This window comes from Oncorhynchus clarkii, chromosome 1 (genome assembly GCF_045791955.1).
Source record: "Oncorhynchus clarkii lewisi isolate Uvic-CL-2024 chromosome 1, UVic_Ocla_1.0, whole genome shotgun sequence".
NCBI classification, from domain to species: domain Eukaryota; kingdom Metazoa; phylum Chordata; class Actinopteri; order Salmoniformes; family Salmonidae; genus Oncorhynchus; species Oncorhynchus clarkii.
In genome coordinates this window covers 14,581,059-14,605,209 of record NC_092147.1, presented here as the reverse complement: position 1 = coordinate 14,605,209, position 24,151 = coordinate 14,581,059, and the positions used below count along the sequence as shown (strand labels likewise).

General features: G+C 42.3%; 1 protein-coding gene across 1 annotated transcript; it reads left to right on the top strand.

Moving 5' to 3' along the window:
• The first annotated feature begins 1,619 nt into the window (after window positions 1–1,619).
• Window positions 1,620–19,237, top strand: LOC139367269 (hippocampus abundant transcript 1 protein-like). Its single transcript, XM_071105525.1, has 12 exons — window positions 1,620–1,882; window positions 4,808–4,903; window positions 5,566–5,628; window positions 5,728–5,855; window positions 6,107–6,221; window positions 6,473–6,691; window positions 11,395–11,508; window positions 13,067–13,138; window positions 16,147–16,259; window positions 16,351–16,448; window positions 16,991–17,157; window positions 17,810–19,237. Exons 1-12 carry the CDS (start codon window positions 1,802–1,804, stop codon window positions 18,014–18,016), a joined length of 1,473 nt encoding a protein of 490 aa, XP_070961626.1. The 5' UTR covers window positions 1,620–1,801; the 3' UTR covers window positions 18,017–19,237.
• Window positions 19,238–24,151: the final 4,914 nt, after the last annotated feature.

Below are 24,151 nucleotides of genomic sequence, written 5' to 3'. Positions count from 1 at the left end.
CAAACTTCAGACGGGCCTGGACATGCGCTGGCTTGAGCAGGGGGACTTTGCGTGCTCTGCAGGATTTTAATCCATGACGGCGTAGTGTGTTACTAATGGTTCTTTGAGACTGTGGTCCCAGCTCTCTTCAGGTCATTAACCAGGTCCTGCCGTGTAGTCCTGGGCTGATCCCTCACCTTCCTCATGATCATTGATGCCCCATGAGGTGAGATCTTGCATGGAGCCCCAGACCGAGGGTGATTGACCGGCATCTTGAACTTCTTCCATTTTCTAATAAATGCGCCAACAGTTGTTGTCTTCTCACCAAGCTGCTTGCCTATTGTCCTGTAGCCCATCCCAGCCTTGTGCAGGTCTACAATTTTATCCCTGATGTCCTTACACAGCTGTCTGGTCTTGGCCATTGTGGAGAGGTTGGAGTCTGTTTGATTGAGTGTGTGGACAGGTGTCTTTTATACAGGTAACGAGTTCAAACAGGTGCAGTTAATACAGGTAATAAGTGGAGAACAGGAGGGATTCTTAAAGAAAAACTAACAGGTCTCTGAGAGCTGGAATTCTTACTGGTTGGTAGGTGATCAAATACGTATGTCATGCAATAAAATGCAAATAAATTACTTAAAAATCATACAATTGGATTTTTGATGATAAAAATTACAGACCTCTACATGCTTTGTAAGTAGGAAAACCTGCAAAATCGGCAGTGTATCAAATACTTATTCTCCCCACTGTAAGTTCAAAGATGAAAAAGCCTGGAAGGAGGAGAGATGACTAGAAACGATTCGGTTGGCCGTTTTACGTGTGGATTAATTGGTGGAGTAGAGGAGCTTGTGCATTTCAGGTAAAATAACAACTCAATGTTTATATCCCAGGACAAATTAGCTTGCAACAGCAAGCTAGCTAAATAGGACAAATTACCTAGCAAGTGCAAGCTAAATAGCAAAATTGCCATACATGTTTAATGCTTTTCGACCTGTCCCAAAATTAATGTAATTGGTTCAGAGTTTGTTTTGATATTTTAACCTGCGTTTTATGATTGTAACCTGCGGTTTATGATTGTAATTTGACTTTGCCATGGTTTCCTTAGATAAAGGCAGGAAGCCTATAGCACTTGATAGGTCTACATCTAATTTCAACTAGTCTACAGTAGCCTAGAAAAGATGTAGGCAAAATGTAACCTGAACGATTAAGCAGCTTGTTTAAGATTAATTTCAAGGTAAGAAGTACTTCTTTCCCAATAGCCTGCCGGAATAGGCTACTGAGGATGGTGTCATAATTTCAATCACTGAATTAAATATGAATAATATGTATATGAACTGAAAATGTTTGTCATGATTTGACCTTATATTTTTCCGAGATTCCAGTAGTTTTGAACGCGGAAATACGAGGTCAATTCATGACGTTAGTGATCTTCAGTTCTGAGCTCAAGAAAGAGAAATTCCGAGTTGGATAACCGTTCAAATGTACTTTTCCCAGTCGGAGCTCGTTTTTTTCCAAGTTCCCAGTTGTTTTGAACGCACAAGTCGGAAGTCGGAGAATTTCAAATTCCCAGGTCACAGTTGTTTTGAACGCGGCATAATCTTTGATTGTGGGTACATGCACGTCAGAACATCGTGTGATGAGACGTCATTACGTTGTAACAATGTTTTTGCAAAGATGGCGGTGGCTGAGTGAATGGACGAAACAGCCCTTTTAGTTCGAACATTTGATTTATTCCGTTTCTTATCCAACATAATCTGATTTAAATAGTTTGTATAAAATTTCTTTACAAATATATTCTTATTAAACAAATAACTAGAATGGTAATATGACACAGAGCAAAAAGAAGAAACGGGCGAATCGCAGTCTCCTGCTGGCGAAAAAAATTATTATCAAGGATGGAGGAACGGTGAGTTTACACCAAAATCGCACTATTTGGCATCGTATTTCTTGAGATTAGTTTGCCGCATGTGGTATGTCTGTCTATTATATGTGAAATGTAACGCGCTAGCTCGTTCTGCTTGCCAGCGCCCTGGGGGAAGTTTCGATGCCTCTTCCTAGTCCTCTCAAAAACAACAGTGCTAGCTACGTCAGCTAGCCAACGTATCTGCTGGTGCTAACTAACGTTGTCTGTTTGTTTTGTTCCGTGTAACGTTAGCTATCTATCCTCTAGTAAAGGTATAGCTTCTCACTCAGCAGTATGGTAGCTACACTACATGACCAAAAGTATGTGGACACCTGCTCGTCGAACATCTGATTCCAAAATCATGGGCATTAATATGGAGTTGGTCTCACCTTTGCTGCTATAACAGCCTCCACTTTTCTGAGAAGGCTTTCCTCTAGATGTTGGAACATTTCTGTGGGGACTTGCTTCCATTCAGCCACGAGCATTAGTGCAGCCGGGTAGTGATGTTGGGCGATTAGGCCAGGCTCACAGTTGGCATTCCAAAGGTGTTCGATGGGGTTGAGGTCAGGGCTCTGTGTAGGCCAGTAATCACTGATCTCGACAAACCATTTCTGTATGGACCTCGCTTTGTGCACAGGGGCATTGTCATACTGAAACAGGAAAGGGCCTTCCCCAGACTGTTGCCACAAAGTTGGAAGTACAGAGTCATCTAGAATGTAATTGTATGCTGTACTGTTGATTTCCCTTCACTGGAACGACGGGGCCTAGCTAGAACCATGAAAAACAGCCCTATTATTATTCCTACTCCACCAAACTTTACAGTAGGCACTATGCATTCTGGCAGGTAGCGTTCTCCTGGCATCCGCCAAATCCAGATTCTTCTTTCAAACTGCCAGATGGTGAAGCATGATTCATCACTCCAGAGAACGCGTTTCCACTGCTCCAGAGTCCAATGGCGGTGAGCTTTACACCACTCCAGCCAACACTTGGCATTGCACATGGTGACCTTAGGCTTGTGTGCAGCTGCTCAGCCATGTAAACCCATTTCATGATGTTCCAGACGAACAGTTCTTGTGCTGATGTTGCTTCCTGCGGCAGTTTGGAACTCTGTAATGGGTGTTGCAACCGAGGACAGGCAATTTAATTTTTTTAAACACGCGCCTCTGCACTCAGCGGTACGGTTCTATGAGCTTGTGTGGCCTACCACTTCGGGGCTGAGCTGTTGTTGCTCCTAGACGTTTCCACTTCACAATAACAGCACTTACAGTTGACCAGGGCAGAAATTTGATGAGCCAACTTGTTGGAAAGGTGGCAGCTTATGACGGTGCCACGTAGTGCTTGGCGATATGGCCAAGATACCATATCACGGTATACATTTTTTGTTGTTGACACTTTTATGTTTTTATTTTATTTGCTTTATAAGTAGTGCATGACCTCAGGGTGGCAACACATACCCATTTAAATCACTTAGAATGTATTTCTCCATTTTGATTAATTTTATACTGTTCAATTCAACCCAAAATATTTTTTTGCATTTTCATAAATTTCTGCATTTACTGCACTCCTTTGAGATAATTTCCACACTGCCATGTAGGGCTGCACTATATTGGCAAACAATCTAAACCTTATTTTGAACCAAATGTTCCAATAGCGATTTGACATGATTTAGAGCAAAACACTTGAGTGAACTGTTGGAATCATGGAAATGGAATGATTATTCTAATTCTATAGTTAGAATATGATAGTGGGCACTTTGAATAGTGTTGTTTGACATGAAAATGAAGGAAAATGCCAGGGAGGAGTTATTGTGATAGGGTAGGAACCAAAGTGTTGATAATGGTTTCCTAGGGGACCCTATAATCTTTGGCTACATTGACTGTTTTCTCTTAGCTACTTCATGTAGCTAACATATTGATGCTTCTTGTATTCCTCTTTGATTTAGAAGGTACAGTTGCACAAACAACATGCTGATTTAGAACTACACCATCACTGGTATTATCAGGCATGTCTACTCTGACTCCGTACATTTATTAGCTAGCTACCTAGCGATTAGCGGCTAACAAGATTTAGGCCCAACTTGCTAAGAAAAGACAAACTAGCTGCTTGCAGATGTGAGCAAAACAAACTAACAGTGTAATTTATAGAACGCTACTGGATTTATATGAAGAAGCAAATTGAAAACAGCTTTGTTGTCATGAACATTGTTGCATGTGCTGCATTGATCATGCAGACTGAACGCAAGTGTCTTGTGGTCGAGGAACAACAAATGCGCTCCTTGAGTGGCAGGGCGGGGCTAGGTCTGTGTGGAAAGCTGCATGGAGAGAGATGACTCAAGTAGCGAAATAAACTATAAAAATGTACATTAAACACGGCATATCACATTTAACAAATCAAACATTCAAATGCCATTATAGAAGGTAAAGTAAAAACCCAAACCAGCCCATGCATCAATACCGGTATATCGTAAAATACGGTACACCGCCCAGCCCTAGACTGCCACGTCGAAAGTCACTGAGCTCTTAAGTACGGTCCATTCTACTGCCAGTGTTTCTCTATGGAGATTGCATGGCCATGTGCTCAATTTTATACACCTGACAACGAGGTGTGGATGAAACGGCTGAATCCACTAGTTGGAAGGGGTGTCCACATACTTTTGGGCATAGTGTATAATCATACACAGGTGATCATATTCCTGTTAAAAAAAGTCAAATTTGTCAAGACTGCCACTACTGGCTCTTCCAATGTGGGAAATGTTACTTTAGAAGAGTCAATAGTGGCAGATATGAATTCTGTTGTTGATGACTGTAAGCAGGAAGTTGCCACACTGTGTATAATGAGTTTACCTTTTAAATATATCTTATTTGAAAGTAAGATCATTGAGTATTGCTTGTTGACATACTTGCATAATGGTTCCACTCTGTTCACCAGGCACAAGGTTTCGGAGCTCCCAGCGTCTACCATGCTGTAATTGTCATCTTTTTGGAATTTTTTGCCTGGGGCCTTCTTACAGCACCCACTTTGGTGGTAGGTTGTCGTCTTTATTACCTATTATTTCATACAGTGTGATTTGTTGGCTGCTGATGAAACTATTTAAACAATAAGGCCCCTGGGGGATTGGTATATGGCCGATTTACAACGGCTAAGGGCTGTTTTTTAATGCTCGATGCAACGCAGTGCCTTGACACAGCCTTTAGCTGTAGTATATTGGCCATATATCACAAACCCTGAGGTGCCTTATTGCTATTATAAACTGGTTACCAATGTAATTAGTGCAGTAAAAATACATGTTTTGTCATACCCGTGGTATACGGTCTGTTATAAACTGGGTGGTTCGAGCCCTGAATGCTGGTTGGCTGAAAGCCGTGGTATATGAGACCGTAAACCACGAGTATGACAAAAGATTTATTCTTACTCTTCTAATTACATTTGAACCAGTTTATAATAGCAGTATGGCACCTCAGGGGTTTGTGTTATATGGCCAATATACCACAGGTAAGGGCTGTATCCAGACACTCCGTGTTGCGTTGTGCTTAAGAACAGCCCTTAGCTGTGGTATGTTGGCCATATACCACACCCCCTTGGGCCTTATTGCTGGCTGTCAGTCAATCGGCATTTAGGGCTCGAACCACCCAGTTTATAATCAAAATTAAGTCTCTACTATGTGTCCTTATCCCCTTGTTATCCAGGTCCTACATGAGACATTCCCGAAGCATACGTTTCTAATGAATGGCTTGATCCAAGGGGTAAAGGTATGGTGTTTGAACAGGTGTTATTATTTTGAACAGCACATCTAGTTGCACTTCAATTCTATTTCCATTCATTGGGTGTGTCTTCTTATTGTGTTTCAGGGCCTGCTGTCTTTCCTGAGTGCTCCGCTGATTGGTGCCCTGTCTGATGTGTGGGGTCGGAAGTCTTTTCTCCTGCTTACTGTTTTCTTCACCTGCGCTCCCATTCCACTGATGAAGATAAGCCCCTGGTACGATGGCACGCAACCAGAGAGAGTCCATAGTTACTGAGATCACCATTCAAATGAATCATAGTTCTATGGAATCTATTGTGGTTAAACCAATTGGGAAGATCTGAACTTCGTGCTGAATTTCACACTGTTCTACTTTGCACTATTCCATATTTTCTGCAAGATGCATTAGCTAATATAATGTGATGTGTTGAGATGGAACTGAGTCAAGTGTAATAATAACTGAGTGCCATATCCTGCCTCTGTTTCAGGTGGTATTTTGCAGTTATCTCTGTGTCCGGTGTGTTTGCTGTAACCTTCTCCGTGGTCTTTGCCTATGTGGCTGACATAACGCAGGAGCATGAACGCAGCATGGCCTATGGACTGGTGTGTATCAGACATTACCTACACAATTTATTCTAATCTTCAACTTTCAAGTTTACCACCTCACCTTTTTTGATTCAGTGATCTGTGGTCCATTTGTGGCTAAAATAGTTATATCCTTTAGAACCTATTTGCAATTTGGTCCCACTTAACAAAGTAGACATTTTGCACAAACTCAAGTGAAACTCCAATTTTATTTAAAGAGTGGTAGTTGAAGAGTTAGTCAGTAAACCACCTCTACTCTTGTCCGTTAGGTGTCGGCCACCTTTGCTGCTAGCCTGGTGACGAGCCCGGCCATCGGAGCCTACCTGGGCCGTGTGTATGGTGACGGCCTGGTGGTGGTGCTGGCCTCAGCCATCGCTATGCTGGACATCTGCTTCATCCTGGTGGCCGTGCCCGAGTCTCTGCCTGAGAAGATGCGGCCAGCATCCTGGGGGGCTCCCATCTCCTGGGAACAGGCTGACCCCTTTGCTGTGAGTACATGGTCCACTTCTAAAGGTTCTGTCAGTTTCTCTACCCCATGAATTATCCAACTGTTATGTTTATGTACCCCATTAGTGTGCTTTTAGAGTTGAACATGATTTGGATTGGCCAGATGAGATGCCTTCTCTTGACATCGATATTTATGGCAAATTACATGAGGATTCAAGAAGTAAAGGGTTAACCCAGTCCTACCAATGTACAAATATATTGGCTTGTTTGGGAAACATTCTCAAACCTGTGAAGATGTGTGCTTCACTTTGGCACTGATCAGTGGTAGTAGCTAGAATTTGTATTAGGCTTTGGTGGGTCTCTGAGACCGAGGAGGAACATGGACATTTCCTTTCTACCGCATCACAGTCCTGATGATGGGGAAAGTTTAGAATTCAAAAATAACGTGTGGGGGGGAGACAATGGTATCAATGGAATTGGTGGTGGAGGCAGGTATTGTTCTTGGTAAAAAGAGGGCTCAGCAATAGAATGTGGTGAGAATGGCTGTGCTGCAAGACCTTGTCCTCTTGACTGACGGCCATGGCTTCCCTTATGGAAGCATTATAGCATCTGGTTGTATGTTGACACTTTCAACTAGCTACTCATGTTACCAGTGGTCCTCCTGAGTCTTACCATTTGCCTCCACAATAACTCCATCACTTAATGTTTTCATTAGATTTCATAAAAGAACAAGACCAACTGAGATGTTGTATGCATTTGGGAAGAGAAACTGACCAATTGTAATGTGGTTAAGTTGCAAGAGGTTACACCCTTACAATGAACCACATTACAATTGGTCAGTTTCTCTTCACAAATGCATACAACATCTCAGTTGGTCTTGTTCATGTGTTTGGACTGAATTGTTTGGTACAGGCCATGTTAGTGTACCTCAGCTTTTAGTTATGAACAATGTCTTTCTAATTGGGCATAGAAACCAACAGTGCCCAAAACCGGTTAACCGTGCTGAAATGGCACACAAACATCATTTTTGAAAAACACAATGGGATTTACCTGGCATAAGGAACAAGCGTTTAGACCAGGGTGTGTTCTACATCATGCAAACCTGAACTCTCCTAAAATGGGTTGTTTGATGGTCCATGCTATCTGGTATCCTTGGGATGTCCCTTCCCTAAACGTAACTCTTACCGTAACCATTTGAAATGTCAATTTCATTGGGGGGGGACACATCGCAAACTGTTGTTTGAAGGGGGGAGGGAGTGCTACATACACAGAGGCAAAACAGGGGAATTATTAACATACTATACACATGGAGAGGGGTCTGAAAAGAACATGTCATAAAACTCCAAATCGCCTAGGGGCTGCGCCACTAAATGTTTGAAGATAAATTACACAATGTACAGCAGCTACTCATGGCACAACTTAACAGGTCTTCCTCAGGCAATGTTGAGTGGGAAGGCTATGTTGCTAAAATAAATCAACATCACACAGGGCTCGACATTGATGCTTGTCCGGAACAAGAAAAGAAAATAGTCTGACTAGAAGAATATAGATTTGAGTTGACCGAATGGACAAGTAAAACAAATCTAAGATCATATTAAACAATTACTCTGATCAGAATGGGGGGGGGTACATTTTGCAGTTTTAAAGCAAATTTCATGCAATTCTACTCACTTTGTCATGGGGCTGAGGGAGAATTTCCTGAAATTCTACACATTTTGCCGTGGCTTATGCTGTGTTCGTATGCTGAGCGACTCAAACATAACAATCAATGCAATGACATTTTTGGAATTTTATATTCTTCCTGACTGTCAATGTTTTATTTTGGTGGTTGTTAGTTCTCAAATATCTTGTTTAAAAAAAATATATATATAGTGCCATTATCTTTTTCTACATACATTATATCTGGTTTTAGTCATTTTAAGTTTACCCTGAAAAATGATTACAATTGTAATTATTTGTATAGATTTTTTGGAGTGGTCCGCAACAGCTAAATGAATATAGGGGGGAACTGAGACTCACGTGGGCACATTTATTGATATTCCTTGCTGAGTTATAGCTATTAATGGTCAGCAAACAGTCTTTGTACGGTCATGAAATTCTTAGAAATTTCTTGGTGTCTGCATCAGCTGCGTGTGTGCCAGAGGAGAGAGTTAGACATTTACAGCAGGTAGGCCTAGCCCATAAAAAAATGACAGACTAACGAGAGCCAATTCAACACATCATGTAGTTTTTCGGTAGTTAGCTAATAAGTGGGGGTGTAATGGTTCACCAAACCCACGGTTCGGTACGTATTGCAGTTTTGGGGTCACGTTTTGGCACAGCAGGAAAATGAAATGCCAACCGTTACTGTAGTTAAATAAAAAATACAAAGTGCTGATATTCCTGATTCCATATATGATCATGTAATGCCTGATGAGAGCACAATCAGGATTAACAACTTTTCTTAAATGAAAACATGATTAATCAACAACACTAAATAAAGTGCAATCTGTGTGTGAAATCAATATGTTAACATGGCTCGGACATTGTATAGGCCTATGCTATAAGGTTTTCTTACAAAGAGAAAAATATGCACACTTGAGACTCATAAAGGGGGCTTGTCTGTAGCACAGTACTTCTCTCACTCTGGGGCAATGAGATGGGATGTCACTAAAGCCTTGTTCACACTGCAAGCCTTAATGCTCAAATCTGTTTTGGACTACTGATGGTCAAAAAAGCAAGTTACAAGTGACCAAATCAGATTTGTGTGTGTTCAGACAGCAGTCATTTACTGACACGGCTATGCTAGTTGTCATAGTAACGACAGGTGTGTGTGTGCAGTGGTGTTGGCTGATTGGACTTGTACTTCCTATCACTCAGAAGTTATGTTTCAAACTAAGGTGACAACCCTTCCTATCATGGACGTTTCTCAGTTGCTTTGAATGTTCAAAATCATAGTGTAAAAACACTTAAATCCTCAAAGGATAAGATGTTCCAACTTTCAAAACAAGTCCTTTTTGGCTAGCCACAGCAGTCAACTAGGTAGCTGTTTAGCATTTTAGCACATTTGTTTGTGTTTGTAAACATTTTACAAGGTAGTTAGCTACCACATGTTCTTGTCAAACTGTCAACAGTGTAGCTACCAAGCAACAAGATATGTTTAAGGCTTAAAAACTACTTGAGGGCAAATAAATCAGATTTGACCGTTCAGACACAAGTCACATGGCCAGGAATCAGATTTTTTTTCTGAATTCAAACCACCTATGAAGGTGGCTTGAAATATAAGATTCCAGTCTGTTCCGATTGCAGGAAAAATAACCAATTTGAAATCAGATATGCAAATAAATAGGATTAGTACTTAGGATGTAAACAAGGTGCTGAAATCCCCTATTCTAAACCACAGAGAATGGGAGCATATCCATGGCTATAGGCTAAACATGCCTATCGCTATTGTAATTTATTTGTCCTTGTCAGAATCTGCTGCGAAGAGCTGCTTGAATGCAGAGGGGAATTAAGTTTATTTTGATTTACTTTTTTGCGTTTCCGCCTTGCTCCCGGTGGTATGAATACTTTGGTGATGTCGGTGTAAATGTGTCAACATATTTGAGGTGCCGGGAGCTGCATAGGCTATTCTGGTTGAGCAGTGGCTACATAGCATTGTTAACTCTCTGTCCATCGCCATTGTAATCTACTGTGAAGCCAAAATGTTTTCAAACTGGAGATTTAGACGATGATGGAGAATCCTGGTTTATCGACCCCATCACTCGTAATCGTACAGAACTACTTCCCGAATGTTGATTACAACGTGCAGAGCCTGTAGGCGTTGTTTGATTATTATAATTTATTTTATTCGGATTCATCGTGCGGACCGAATCAAGGTCCCCATACCGAATATTCCGTATGAATACATTTACCCTTACTCCCATAATTCTCTGGATATGTTAGATGAAATGGCTTACTTTTTAAATCATAGGCTACCATCTGTTGTCTTAATAGTCACTAATAAACAATTATATTCTACAGGCTATTGTTGATAGTCTATAAAGAGAAAGCTACAAAAAGACACCTAGCATTGGCCTTGGCTAGCCCACGGTAGGCCTTGGCTAGCCCACGGTAGGCCTTGGGTAGGCCTTGGCTAGCCCACGGTAGGCGTACAGTATCAATATCTATTTTGAAAAGCAGTCGGTCTTAAAGGGGCAACATCCTATTTTGAGATGTAATAAATAATTACAGACCTGCTTTAGAAACAAACATTTACGCAATTAATCTAAAGCAATTGTATCAAATAGAGTAATGTCTTGCATTGCAAAATTATATCATACAGCTTTTAATACATAATTAATAATAACCAAATGTAGCCTATTACTAGCTGAATATAGAGAGAAAGCATACACCCCAATGCATTTAACTGCCAGTGAGGGAAAAAAAGTGAACATTGAACCCTGAGTAAATATATCCAAATCAATGCAAGAACAGAAGGGCATGCTAAGATGGCTAGTCATTATTAGTCAGGTCATTTAAAAATTGGTGCGACCAAAGGTTAGTGGAAAAAGCTAGTCTAGAGCCCTGGATTGACCTACAACAATGAGGCTAAAGGATTATTTATTTTTTTAGTCTGAGCGAAATCTCTCCCTCTCACTTGCTCTCTGGTTGTGACCCAGTTCTCATAGAAGGCCTCCTTTCTGCCATAAGACGTGTGAAGGAGTGGATGGGTGTTCATTGTACATCATATTGTTATCATCAACCCCTTGCTTTCTGTCTCCAGTCTCTAAGGAAAGTGGGCCAGGATTCCACTGTGCTGCTCATCTGTATAACAGTGTTCCTGTCCTACCTCCCCGAGGCTGGCCAGTACTCCAGCTTCTTTCTCTACTTACGACAGGTCTGTCTACAATGTATTCTCTCAAACGTATGGCCCAAATAAACAGTGTGTGTGTGTGACGCATGTAAGATGTGTCCACCCCCTTCCTGTATTAAAATTATTCTCAAATGTTTATTCTATTCTACTACCATTTACTTTGTTCGTATTCATATCTTGTATTATTTCTTATTGTTGAGAAGGAACCTGCAAGTAAGAATTTCATTGGACGATGTCTCCTGTACATAAGACAAACTTAACTTTTTGAGTTGTTATTGCCATGATCAATGTCACGGAGGTCAAGTCCCCTTCATAGTCAAAATATTTGGCAGACTTGCCAAGGGGGTTTTATAGTTAATTTGAAGAACATTGCAAAGTAATTTAACAAATGGTCCGTTACACCGTTAATTTCTGTTCTTTGCTGCTTGCAGCTACACTACATGCTCGTCAAACATCTCATTCCAAAATCATGGGCATTAATATGGAGATGGTCCCCCATTTGCTAACAGGCTTTCCACTAGATGTTGGAACATTGCTGCAGGGTCTTGCTTCCATTTAGCCACAAGAATTAGTGAGGTTGGGCACTGATGTTGGACAATTAGGCCTGGCTTGCAATCAGCGTTACAATTCATCCCAAAGGTGTTTGATGGGGTTGAGGTCAGGGCTTTGGCCAGTCAAGTTCTTCCACACTGATTTCAACAAAACATTTCTGTATGGAACTCTCTTTGTGCATGGGGGCATTGTCATGCTGAAACAAGAAAGGGCCTTCCCCAAAGTTGGATGCACAGAATTGTCTAGAATGTTATTGTATGCTGTAGAGTAAAGATTTCCTTTCACTGGAACTACAGGGCCTAGCCCGAACCATGAAAAACAGCCCCAGACCATTATTCCTCCTCCAACAAACTTTACAGTTGGCACTATGCATTGGGGCAGGTAGCGTTCTCCTGGTACCTGCCAAACGCAGATTTCTCCGTCGGACTGCAGATGGTAAAGCGTGATTCATCACTCCAGAGAATGTTTCCACTGCTCCAGAATCCAATGGCGGCGAACTTTAGACCACTCCAGCTGATGCTTGGTATTGCGCATGGTGATTATAAGCTTGTGTGCGGCTGCTCGGCCATGGAAACTCATTTCTTGGAAGCTTCCGACTAATAGTTTTTGTGCTGACTATTTTTACGCGCTTCAGCACTCGGCGGTCCCGTTCTGTGAGCTTGTCTACCACTTCGCGGCTGAGCCGTTGTTGCTCTTAGACGTATCCACTTGACAATAACAGCACTTACAATTGACTGGGCAGCTCTAGTAGGGCAGAAATTTCAAACTGACTTATTGGAAAGATTGCATCCTATGGCGGTGCCACTTTGAAAGTCACTGAACTCTTTAGTATGGGCCATTCTACTGCCAATGTTTGGCTATGGAGATTGAATGGCTGTGTGCTGAAATAGCCAAATCCACTAACTTCAGGGGTGTTTACATGTAGTGTATACTTAGCTAAATCATTGTCTTTGCTTGATGATGGGTGTAGTTACTTTGGTCTCACTGGCAGTACAATCATGCATTTTGTTTAATTTATTTTTTTCTACAGATTATGGGATTTTCACCTGAAAGTGTTGCAGCTTTCATAGCTGTTCTAGGACTGCTTTCAATCGTTGCACAGGTTAGTTGTCATTCAATTAACATGTACAGTGCCTTCAGAAAGTACTCATACCCCTTGACTTATTCTACATTTTGTGTTACAGCCTGAATTCTAAATGGATTAAATAGATTCTTTTCTCATCCATCTACACACAATGCCCCATAACGACAGTGAAAATGTGTTTAGTGATGGGGTTTGTGCAATTTGATTGAAAATGAAATAAAATATTATTTTATAAGTATTCCCACCACTTTGCTATGACACTCCAAATTTAGCTTGGGTTCATCCAATTTCCTTTGATCATCCTTGGGATTTCACTACAACTTGATTGGAGTCCACGTGTTGTCAATTCAATTGTTTGAACATGATTTAGAAAGAAAAACACCTGTCTATATAAGGTCCCACAGTTGACAGTGCATGTCAGAGCAGAACCTATACCATGAACTCAAAGGAACTGTCTGTAGATCTGAGATATATTGTATGTCTCATCACAATTCTATCACAAGTGAGTACACCCCTCACATTTTTGTAAATATTTGAGTTTCTTTTCATGTGACAACACTGAAGAAATGACACTTTGCTACAATGTAAAGTAGTAAGTGTACAGCTTGTATAACAGTGAAAATTTGCAGTCCCCTCAAAATAACTCAACACACAACAATTAATGTCTAAACCGCTGGCAACAAAAGTGAGTACATCCCTAAGTGAAAATGTCCAAATTGGGCCCAAAGTGTCAATATTTTGTGTGGCCACCATCATTTTCCAGCACTGCCTTAACCCTCTTGGGCATGGAGTTCACCAGAGCTTCACAGGAGTCCTCTTCCACTCCACCATGACGACATCACGGAACTGGTGGATGTTAGAGACCTTGCACTCCTCCGCCTTTCGTTTGAGGATGCCCCACAGATGCTCAATAGGGTTTAGGTCTGGAGACATGCTTGGCCAGTCCATCACCTTTACCCTCAGCTTCTTTAGCAAGGCAGTGGTCGTCTTGGAGTTGTGTTTGGGGTCGTTATCATGTTGGAATACTGCCCTGCGGCCCAGTCTCCGAAGCGAGGGGGATCATGCTCTGCTTCAGTATGTCACAGTACATGTTGGCATTCATGGTTCCCTCAATGAACTGTAGCTCCCCAGTGCCGGCAGCACTCATGCAGCCCCAGACCATGACACTCCCACCACCATGCTTGACTGTAGGCAAGACACACTTGTCTTTGTACTCCTCACCTGGTTGCCGCCACACACGCTTGACACCATCTGAACCAAATAAGTTTATCTTGGTCTCATCAGACCACAGGACATGGTTCCAGTAATCCATGTCCTTAGTCTGCTTGTCTTCAGCAAACTGTTTGTGGGCTTTCTTGTGCATCATCTTTAGAAGAGGCTTCCTTCTGGGCTGACAGTCATGCAGACCAATTTGATGCAGTGTACAGCGTATGGTCTGAGCACTGGCACCTTCAACCTCTGCAGCAATGCTGGCAGCACTCATACGTCTATTTCCCAAAGACAACCTCTGGATATAACGCTGAGCACGTGCACTCAACTTCTTTGGTCGACCATGGCGAGGCCTGTTCTGAGTGGAAGCTGTCCAGTTAAACCGCTGTATGGTCTTGGCCACCGTGCTGCAGCTCTGTAGCATAGGCCATCTTTATGTAGAGCAAAAAATAATAATTCAGATCCTCAGAGTTCTTTGCCATGAGGTGCCATTTTGAACTTCCAGTGACCAGTCAGTATGAGGGAGTGTGAGAGCGATGACACCAAATTTAACACACCTGCTCCCCATTCACACCTGAGACCTTGTAACACTAATGAGTCACATGACACCGGGAGGGAAAATGGCTAATTGGGCCCAATTTGGACATTTTCACTTAGAGGTGTACTCACTTTTGTTGCCAGCGGTTTAGACATTAATGACTGTGTGTCGAGTTATTTTGAGGGGACAGCAAATTTACACTGTTATACAAGCTGTACACTCACTACTTTACATTGTAGCAAAGTGTCATTTCTTCAGTGTTGTCACATGAAAAGATATACTCAAATATTTACAAAAATGTGAGGGGTGTACTCACTTTTTGATATACTGTAAATCAGGGGATCGTTATAAAACTATTTATTCAGTGTTGAAATTTTCCAAGAGCACAGTTGTCTCCTTCATTGGGGAAAAAAATAAAAAATATGGAACTACAGACTCTGCCTAGATCTGGCTGAGCAACCAAGGAAAACATTTGTTTAACCCTTATTTTACCAGGTATGTTGCCTGACAACACATTCTCATTTACAACAATGACCTGGGGAATAGTTACAGAGGAGAGGAGTGGGGAAGAATGAGACAATTGGAAGAAGGACCTTGGTCAGGGAGGTGACCAGGAACCCACTGACAGAACTGCATAGTTCCTTGGCTAAGATGGGAGAACCTGCCAGAAGGATAACAATCTCTACAGCACCTTACCAATCTAGGCTTTATGGAAGAGTGGCCAGACGGAAGCCACTCCTGAGAAAAAGTAACATGACCGCACCCCTAGCGTTTGCAAAAAGGCATGTGAAAGACTGCGAGCAGTGGCCCAGCCACAGGCCAAACTTGAATCCCATAAAAACATCTGTGGAAAGACTTGAAGATTGCTGTTCACCGCCACTCCCCATCTAACTTAACAGAGCTTGAGAAAATACGCGAGAAAGAGTGGGGGAAAAAATCCCCAAATCCAGATTAATAAATATAAGCAAAGGTGATGCCGACATGCCCAAGATAACTGAAAGCTGCTTCTACAGAGTATTGACTCGGCAAAATAAATGTGCGAAAATTCCTAAACTGTTTCCACTTAGTCATTATGGGGTATTTCATCCATTTTGAATTCCGGCTGTAACACAACAAAATGTGGAATAAGGGGTATGAATACTGTCTGAAGGTGCTGTAATCCAAATCTCTGCCATGTTATGTTAACCTGGTTTGGGCATTAATGAGAACTTTAATTACATGCAATATTAACATTCAAATAAATGGTTTCCAATTATATTCTTTTTATTTTCTTTGTCAGACAGTAGTATTAAGTTTACTCATGCGTTCCATCGGGAACAAGAACACTATCTTGCTCGGCCTTGGGTTCCAGATACTACAGCTCGCCTGGTATGGGTTTGGCTCCGAGCCATGGTAAGCTTTTTTAAAGTGACTCATCTGATTCAGGTCAATGAAGAGATATTCTTTCAGGTGACTTAATCTGTTTTCTCTCATCTCTCTACAGGATGATGTGGGCAGCAGGGGCTCTAGCAGCCATGTCAAGCATCACTTTCCCAGCAATCAGTGCTTTGGTTTCCCGCACTGCTGAACCAGACCAACAAGGTTTGTACTTTGTTATAGTTTTATTTTGCATCTATGCATAGTCACTTTACCCTCTATCTACATGAACATATTAGCTAAATTACCTCGACTAATCCATACCGCTGCACAGTGACTCTGTTCCGGTACCCTTTTGTATATAGCCTTTTTATACTGTAGTTATTTTATTACTATTTTTCCTTTAGTTTATTTAGCACATTGTTTCTTACTTTTTAACTCTTCATTGTTGGTTAAAGGCTCATACATAAGCATTTTACGGTAAATTGTATTCGGCGCATGTGACAAATACATTTTTATTTGATTTTGCATGTTCTTCGATTCATCTATTTGCCTGGTCGTAATTGGAAATGAAAAATGGTTCTCAGTTAATTAAAGGGGGTGTTCAGCGAAATGACATAAGATTTTTGTTTCCTTCAAGGAAAGAAAAAATTATTTAATTAAATAATTATTATGTAATTTTTATGAACTGTCCCTTTAACTTGTCTGGTGAAGTAAAGGTTGAATGCAATCCAATTGATAAATTATTGTTGGCTGTCATCTCACAGGAGTGGGCCAGGGGATGGTGACAGGGATCCGGGGGCTATGTAACGGCCTGGGCCCTGCGCTCTATGGCTTCATCTTCTACATCTTCCACGTGGAGCTGGATGCGCCTCCAGATGGCAACGGGGACACTCCGGTCCATACTCAAGCCCACCTTCAGCTCCTCCCACAGGTTAGCCCCCAGCTCCCCAACCCCAACCTTTTCTGCTTCTCTCACAAGTTAGCCCCCAGCTCCCCAAAATGTTCAGCTCTTTCCGCAGGTTAGCCCCCAGTGCCACACCCCTAACACCAACCTTTTCAGCTCTTCCCACATCTTAGCCCCCAGTGCCACACCCCTAACACCAACCTTTTCAGCTCCTCCCACATCTTAGCCCCCAGCGCCACACCCCTAACACCAACCTTTTCAGCTCCTCCCACATCTTAGCCCCCAGCGCCACACCCCCAACGTTTTCTGCTCCTCCGCCTTGTTTAGATCTTTAGCCCGAACCAGGGCTTGAATTTTCAGGCCCAATCAAACCTCTACTCGTCCTCACAATACACAACCGGAACCAGTCAGATAATACATTTCACTTAGTTAGCGTAGACTTTGAAGGTTTGACATCCAGGATACCTCCTCAAAAATGACCAGACAGTTTAACAAGTTTCTATCCCTGTCTTTAAAAGTTACTATGATTATTTAGACACTATGCACACTTAGAGGGTTTTGGGCACTATTTAATGTTAACTAGTTATCAATACACTTGTGTAACCATCATTTGTTAAATGTTCCTAATCACTTCAGGTATGGAAAATGGGAACCTTTTTTTATTTCCTCCTCTCCTCAGAGTTCCATCATTCCTGGCCCGCCCTTCCTCTTCGGAGCATGCTCAGTGCTACTAGCGCTCCTGGTGGCACTCTTCATACCAGAGCAACCTCACCTAGGCCTCCGGCCCGGCAGCTGGAAGAAGCACAGCTCGCCCCACGGACACCCTCACAGCCTGCGGCCGCCCGGGGAGGCCAAAGAGCCCCTACTGCAGGACTCAAACGTGTAACACTGGCTACTTAGGCCAGATGCCCTCCCTCTTCAGAAAGAGAGCTCTTTTATATAGGTATAACAGACAGCAATCTAAAAGCTATATTAAGAGTTACCACTATATATGTATACATAGGAGTATGTTTTTGAGAGAAAGTTCTATCCAAAGGCACTATTTGCAATGGCTTATATTTATTGATTTTAGTTTTTTCCTTGAACTTTTACAACAACAAAAATATTCCCTGGACTGTTTTGATGATATTGAACAGGGGCGTAGCTCACTCAGGGACGTACACCTGGTAAGACGGGGCTGTTTCTGAACACAGTGTTCCACAATCAGAAGAGGGCATCTCTGTACAACAAAAGCAACCTAGAAAGATGGACGCATCACAAAGACTGGTTAGTCCTCTAGAATTGGGCCTTCAGCTTTATGGAACGTGTGAGAAAATGACACTGCGGGGCCGAGTTGGAAATTCAGGTGGCATTTCCCCAGATCTCAGCATAAAAAGCCTTAATCCACATAACCGTGGAATGTGAAAACGCAATGGACTTGGAATGGTACAGCTGAATTTTTAAAGCACCTTTTATTTTGAAGCTCATATCAAACTGCTGCCTATATGAATTCCTACTACCACTTCGTCAGACTGACTGGTGCCTTTCCTTGGCTTTGGGAGTGTTACTTTTTGACGGGACCACAATGAGATCTTGAATCGCCCCCCGATCGCTCTCTCTGAAATCATGGAATGTGTGACAGATTGGCTTGGTATTTTTAGTATTTTATTCTCATTTGTACGTGTACACGGCCAAGTCCCTGACATGTATGGATCGTACAGTTACAGGAAATGATCATACAAGAAGGGTTTGCCTTTTTAAAATATCTCGTCAGCCAACACGTTGCATAGTTACGGAATCCATAGATCCATCTCCAGTGGCCTTCTATAAACCATTTCACTTGTACAAACAATGCGCTCTTGTTTTAACTTGCTAATTGACCAAATACCAAAAGAAAGTACATATTGAATCATGAAAGTTGTGAAATATTAGTTGTGTGCTCTAGTTATTTATGAGTTGGTGTTATGTAAAACATTGCAATTTCTTAATGCTGTTTTCTTTTCCATGTATTGTAATATTGTTTTGCTGCCTTATTTCAACCTTTTAAACATTAAATTGTTGACTGACCGTGTAAATATACATTAAGTATAGAACCATGCATTTCAATAAAGTGGAATATTTTGATGTATGTTGGATTTATGGCTGGGAAACCTGTGCTATTTCAGGTGAACAGATCATTGAGCCAAATCCAAACCAGTATGACAAGTCTATACTGTAGGTAATGCATCTGGTAGTCAATGCATTTTAAGGTTCCACCCATGTTCTTTAATTGTACACTCTATAAGATAAATTAATAATTTTGTATGTTTGTTTTCCAAGTTATACTGTGTTGGGAAGGAGTGTGAAGGTGAACGGAAAGGCACTTGAGCAACGAACTGCCCCTGCCGTCTCTGCCCGGCTGGTTCCCCTCTCTCCACTGGGATTCTCTGCCTCTAACCCTATTACAGGGGCTGAGTCACTGGCTTACTGGTGCTCTTTCATGCCGTCCCTAGGAGGGGTGTGTCACTCGAGTGGGTTGAGTCACTGACGTGATCTTCCTGTCCGGGTTGGCGCTCCCCCTTTGGTTGTGCCGTGGGGGAGATCTTTGTGGGCTATACTCGGCCTTGTCTCAGGTGGTTGAAAATGTCCCTCTAGTGGTGACCCTGCTGGTCATCTATGAACATTTGAACATCTTGGCCATGTTCTATTATTATCTCCACCCGGCACAGCCAGAAGAGGACTGGCCACCCCTCATAGCCTGGTTCCTCTCTAGGTTTCTTCCCAGGTTCTGGCCTTTCTAGGGAGTTTTTCCTAGCCACCGTGCTTCCACACCTGCATTGCTTGCTGTTTGGGGTTTTAGGCTGGGTTTCTGTACAGCACTTTGACATCAGCTGATGTAAGGAAGGCTTTCTTTAGAAATAAATTTGTCCCTATGCATTTTAAATGACTGGGAATAGAGATACAGTGCATTCTGAATGTATTCACACCCCTTCACTTTATCTACATTTTGCTACGCTAGAGCCTTATTCTGAAATGGAAACAAAACAAAAAAATCCTAATCTACCCAAAATACCCCATAATGACAAAGCGAAAACAGACTCGAAATTGAGCTCAGGTGCATCCTGTTTCCATTGATCATCCTTGAGATGGAGTCCACCTGTGGTGAATTCAATTGATTGGACATGATTTGGAAAGGCCCACACCTGTCTATATAAGGTCCCACAGTTGAGTCAGAGATTAAACCAAGCTATGACGTCAAAATAACTGTCCGAAGAGCTTTGAGACAGGATTGTGTCGAGGCACAGATCTGGGAAAGGGTAACAAATAAATTCTGCTGCATCATTCTTAAATGGAAGAAGTCTGAAACCACCAAGACTCTTCCTGGCCAAACTGAGCAGTCGGGGGAGAAGGGCCTTGGACCAAAAACCCGATGGTTTCCAAAAGGACAACCATCTCCGCCACACATCATTAAAAGGCACATGACAGCCCGCTTGGACTCTCAGATTATGAGAAACAAGATTCTCTGGTCTGATGAAACCACTCTGGTGTGAATTCCAAGCGTCACATCTGGAGGAAACCAGGCACCGCACATGGCCAATACCATCCCTACGGTGACGCATGGTGGTGGCAGCATCATGCTGTGGGGATGTTTTCAGTGGCAGGGACTGGGAGACTAGTCAGGCTGAAGGGAAAGATTAACCAATCAAAGTACAGAGTTCCTTGATGAAAACCTGCTCCAGAGCACTCAGGACCTCAGACTGGCGCGAAGGTTCACCTTCCAACAGGACAACGACCCTAAGCACACAGCTAAGTCAACGCAGGAGTGGCTTTGGGACAAGCTTCTGAATGTCCTTGTGGTCCAGCCAGAGCCAAGACTTGAAACCGATCTAAGATTTCTGGAGACACATGAAAATAGCTGTGCAGCGACGCTCTCCATCCAACCTGACAGAGCTTGAGAGGATCTGTAGAGAAGAATGGAAGAAACTCTCCAAATACAGGGCTGCCAAGCTTGTAGCATCATACCAAAGAAAACAAAGTACTGAGTAAAGGGTCTGAATACTTATGTAAATGTGATATTTCCGTTTGTTTTTATTTTTTATTTTTGTTATTATGGGGTACTGTGTGTCGATTGATGAGGGGGAAAAAACAATTTAAGCAATTTTTGAATAAGGCTGTAACGTAACAAAATGTGTGAAGGGGTCGGGATACTTTCCGAATGCATCTGTTGGTCACAGATACCTTAAGGTAGGGGTGTGGATCAGAAAACCAGTCAGTATATGGTGTGACCATTTGCCTCATGTAGCACAACACATCTCCTTCGCATAGGATTGATGTTGTCCCACTCCTCTTCAATGGCTGTGTGAAGTTACTGTATATTGGCGGGAACTGGAACACGCTGTCGATCCAGAGCATCCCAAATGGGTGAGGGTGAGTGAGTCTGGTGAGTATGCAGGCCCAGTAGCGACCCGTCATTCAGGACAGGAGGGGCAGCCAGCAGAAAATACGGAGCGTAGGGGTTGGTCATGTTCTCTAGTTGTGCCTGGCTCAGTGTTCTGTCACTCATGGGGACACTACGTCATACAAAATCTATGGGGGGTAGCTCAAATTCAAGCCTCTTGGGTTCTGCCATAGAGTTACATTAGAAGTACCCATCCAAGATCATTGGCCACAAATAAAATGACATCAATACACATACAGTGCCTTGCGAAAGTATTCGGCCCCCTTGAACTTTGCGACCTTTTGCCACATTTCAGGCTTCAAACAAAGATATAAAACTGTATTTTTTTGTGAAGAATCAACAACAAGTGGGACACAATCATGAAGTGGAACGACATTTATTGGATATTTCAAACTTTTATAACAAATCAAAAACTGAAAAATTGGGCGTGCAAAATTATTCAGCCCCTTTACTTTCAGTGCAGCAAACTCTCTCCAGAAGTTCAGTTAGGATCTCTGAATGATCCAATGTTGACCTAAATGACTAATGATGATAAATACAATCCACCTGTGTCTAATCAAGTCTCCGTATAAATGCACCTGCACTGTCGCAAAGTTCAAGGGGGCCGAATACTTTCGCAAGGCACTGTATGTACCGTAGCTCTCATTGGACTGATAATCTTGCTAGCAAAGCTAGACAAGCAGTCATCGTAATGAATCAAGTCGACAATCTACTGGCAAATCCTTTTCAATCCTTGTCATATGAAGATAAATAATGAAAATAAATACACATTAAACATATCGTTGCTCATTGGCCATAGAAGATGGTGCCGGAGGGGATGGCTGCCGTTTTATGGGCTCTTAACCAACCGTGCTATTTTGTTTGTTTTCTCACATTGTTTGCAACTTATTTTGTACATAATGTTGCTGCTACAGTCTCTTATGACTGAAAAGAGATTCTGGACATCAGAACAGCAATTGCTCACCGTGACCTGGATAAATAATTTTTCTTTAATGAGTCGGGCAAGAGGGATTTACTCCAGACACCCGACCCCGTCAATCACATGAGAAAAAGAAAGAAATATTGCGGAAGGAGATTGGGGTCCCTGGTAAGGATCCGGCAATGAGTGGCTAATCTGCCTTTGCCATCGGTACTATTGGCCAATGTACAATCGCTGGATAATAAAGTGAACGAACTACAAGCACGTATATCCTACCAACGGGACATTAAAAACTGTAATATCTTATGTTTCACCGAGTCGTGGCTGAACGACAACATGAATAACATATTAGCTGGCGGGTTATACACTAACGGTAGGATAGAACAGCAGCCTCTGGAAAGGCAAGGGGTGGCGGTCTACGTATATTTGTAAACAACAGCGGGTGCACGATATCTAAGGACGTCTCAAGGTTTTGCTCGCCTGAGGTAGAGTATCTCATGATAAACTGTAGACCACACTATCTACCAAGAGAGTTTATCTATATTCTTCGTAGCTGTCTATTTATCATCACAAGCCGATGCTGGCACTAAGACCGCACTCAATGAGGTGTATGCGGCCATAAGCAAACAGGAAACCAGTCATCCAGAGGTGGTGCTCCTAGTGGCCGGGTATTTTAATGCAGGGAAACATTAATTAGTCATTTCTACCAGCATGTTAAATTTGCAACTAGAGGAGAAAAAAAACTTTAGACCACCTTTACTCCACACACAGAGACATCTGCAAAGCTTTCCCTCACCCTCCATTTGGCAAATCTAATTGTATCCTCCTGATTCCTGCTTACAAGCAAAAACTAAACCAGGATGCACCAGTGACTCAGTCAATAAAAAACTGGTCAGATGAAGCAGATGCTACAAATACCTAGGTGTCTGGTTAGACTGTAAACTCTCCTTCCAGACTCACATAAAACATCTCCAATCCAAAGTTAAATCTAGAATTGGCTTCCTATTTCGCAACAAAGCATCCTTCACTCATGCTGCCAAACATACACTCGTAAAACTGACCATCTTACCGATCCTCGACTTTGGCGATGTCATTTACAAAATAGCCTCCAACACCCTACTCAACAAATTGGATGCAGCCTATCACAGTGCCATCCGTTTTGTCACCAAAGCCACATACACTACCCACCTCTGCAACCTGTACACTCTCGTTAGCTGGCCCTCGCTTCACACTCGTCGCCAAACCAACTGGCTCCAGGTCATCTACAAGTCCCCCCTTCTCTCTGCTCGCTGGTCACCATAGCTGCACACACCCGTAGCACGCGTTCCAGCAGGTACAGTGGGGAGAACAAGTATTTGATACACTGTCGATTTTGCAGGTTTTCCTACTTACAAAGCATGTAGAGGTCTGTCATTTTTATCACAGGTACACTTCAACTGTGAGAGACAGAATCCAGAAAATCACATTGTATGATTTTTAACTAATTAATTTGCATTTTATTGCATGAGTATTTGATCACCTACCAACCAGTAATAATTCCGGCTCTCACAGACCTGTTAGTTTTTCTTTAAGAAGCCCTCCTCTTCTCCACTCATTACCTGTATTAACTGCACCTTTTTGAACTCGTTACCTGTATAAAAGACACCTGTCCACACACTCAATCAAACAGACTCCAACCTGTCCAC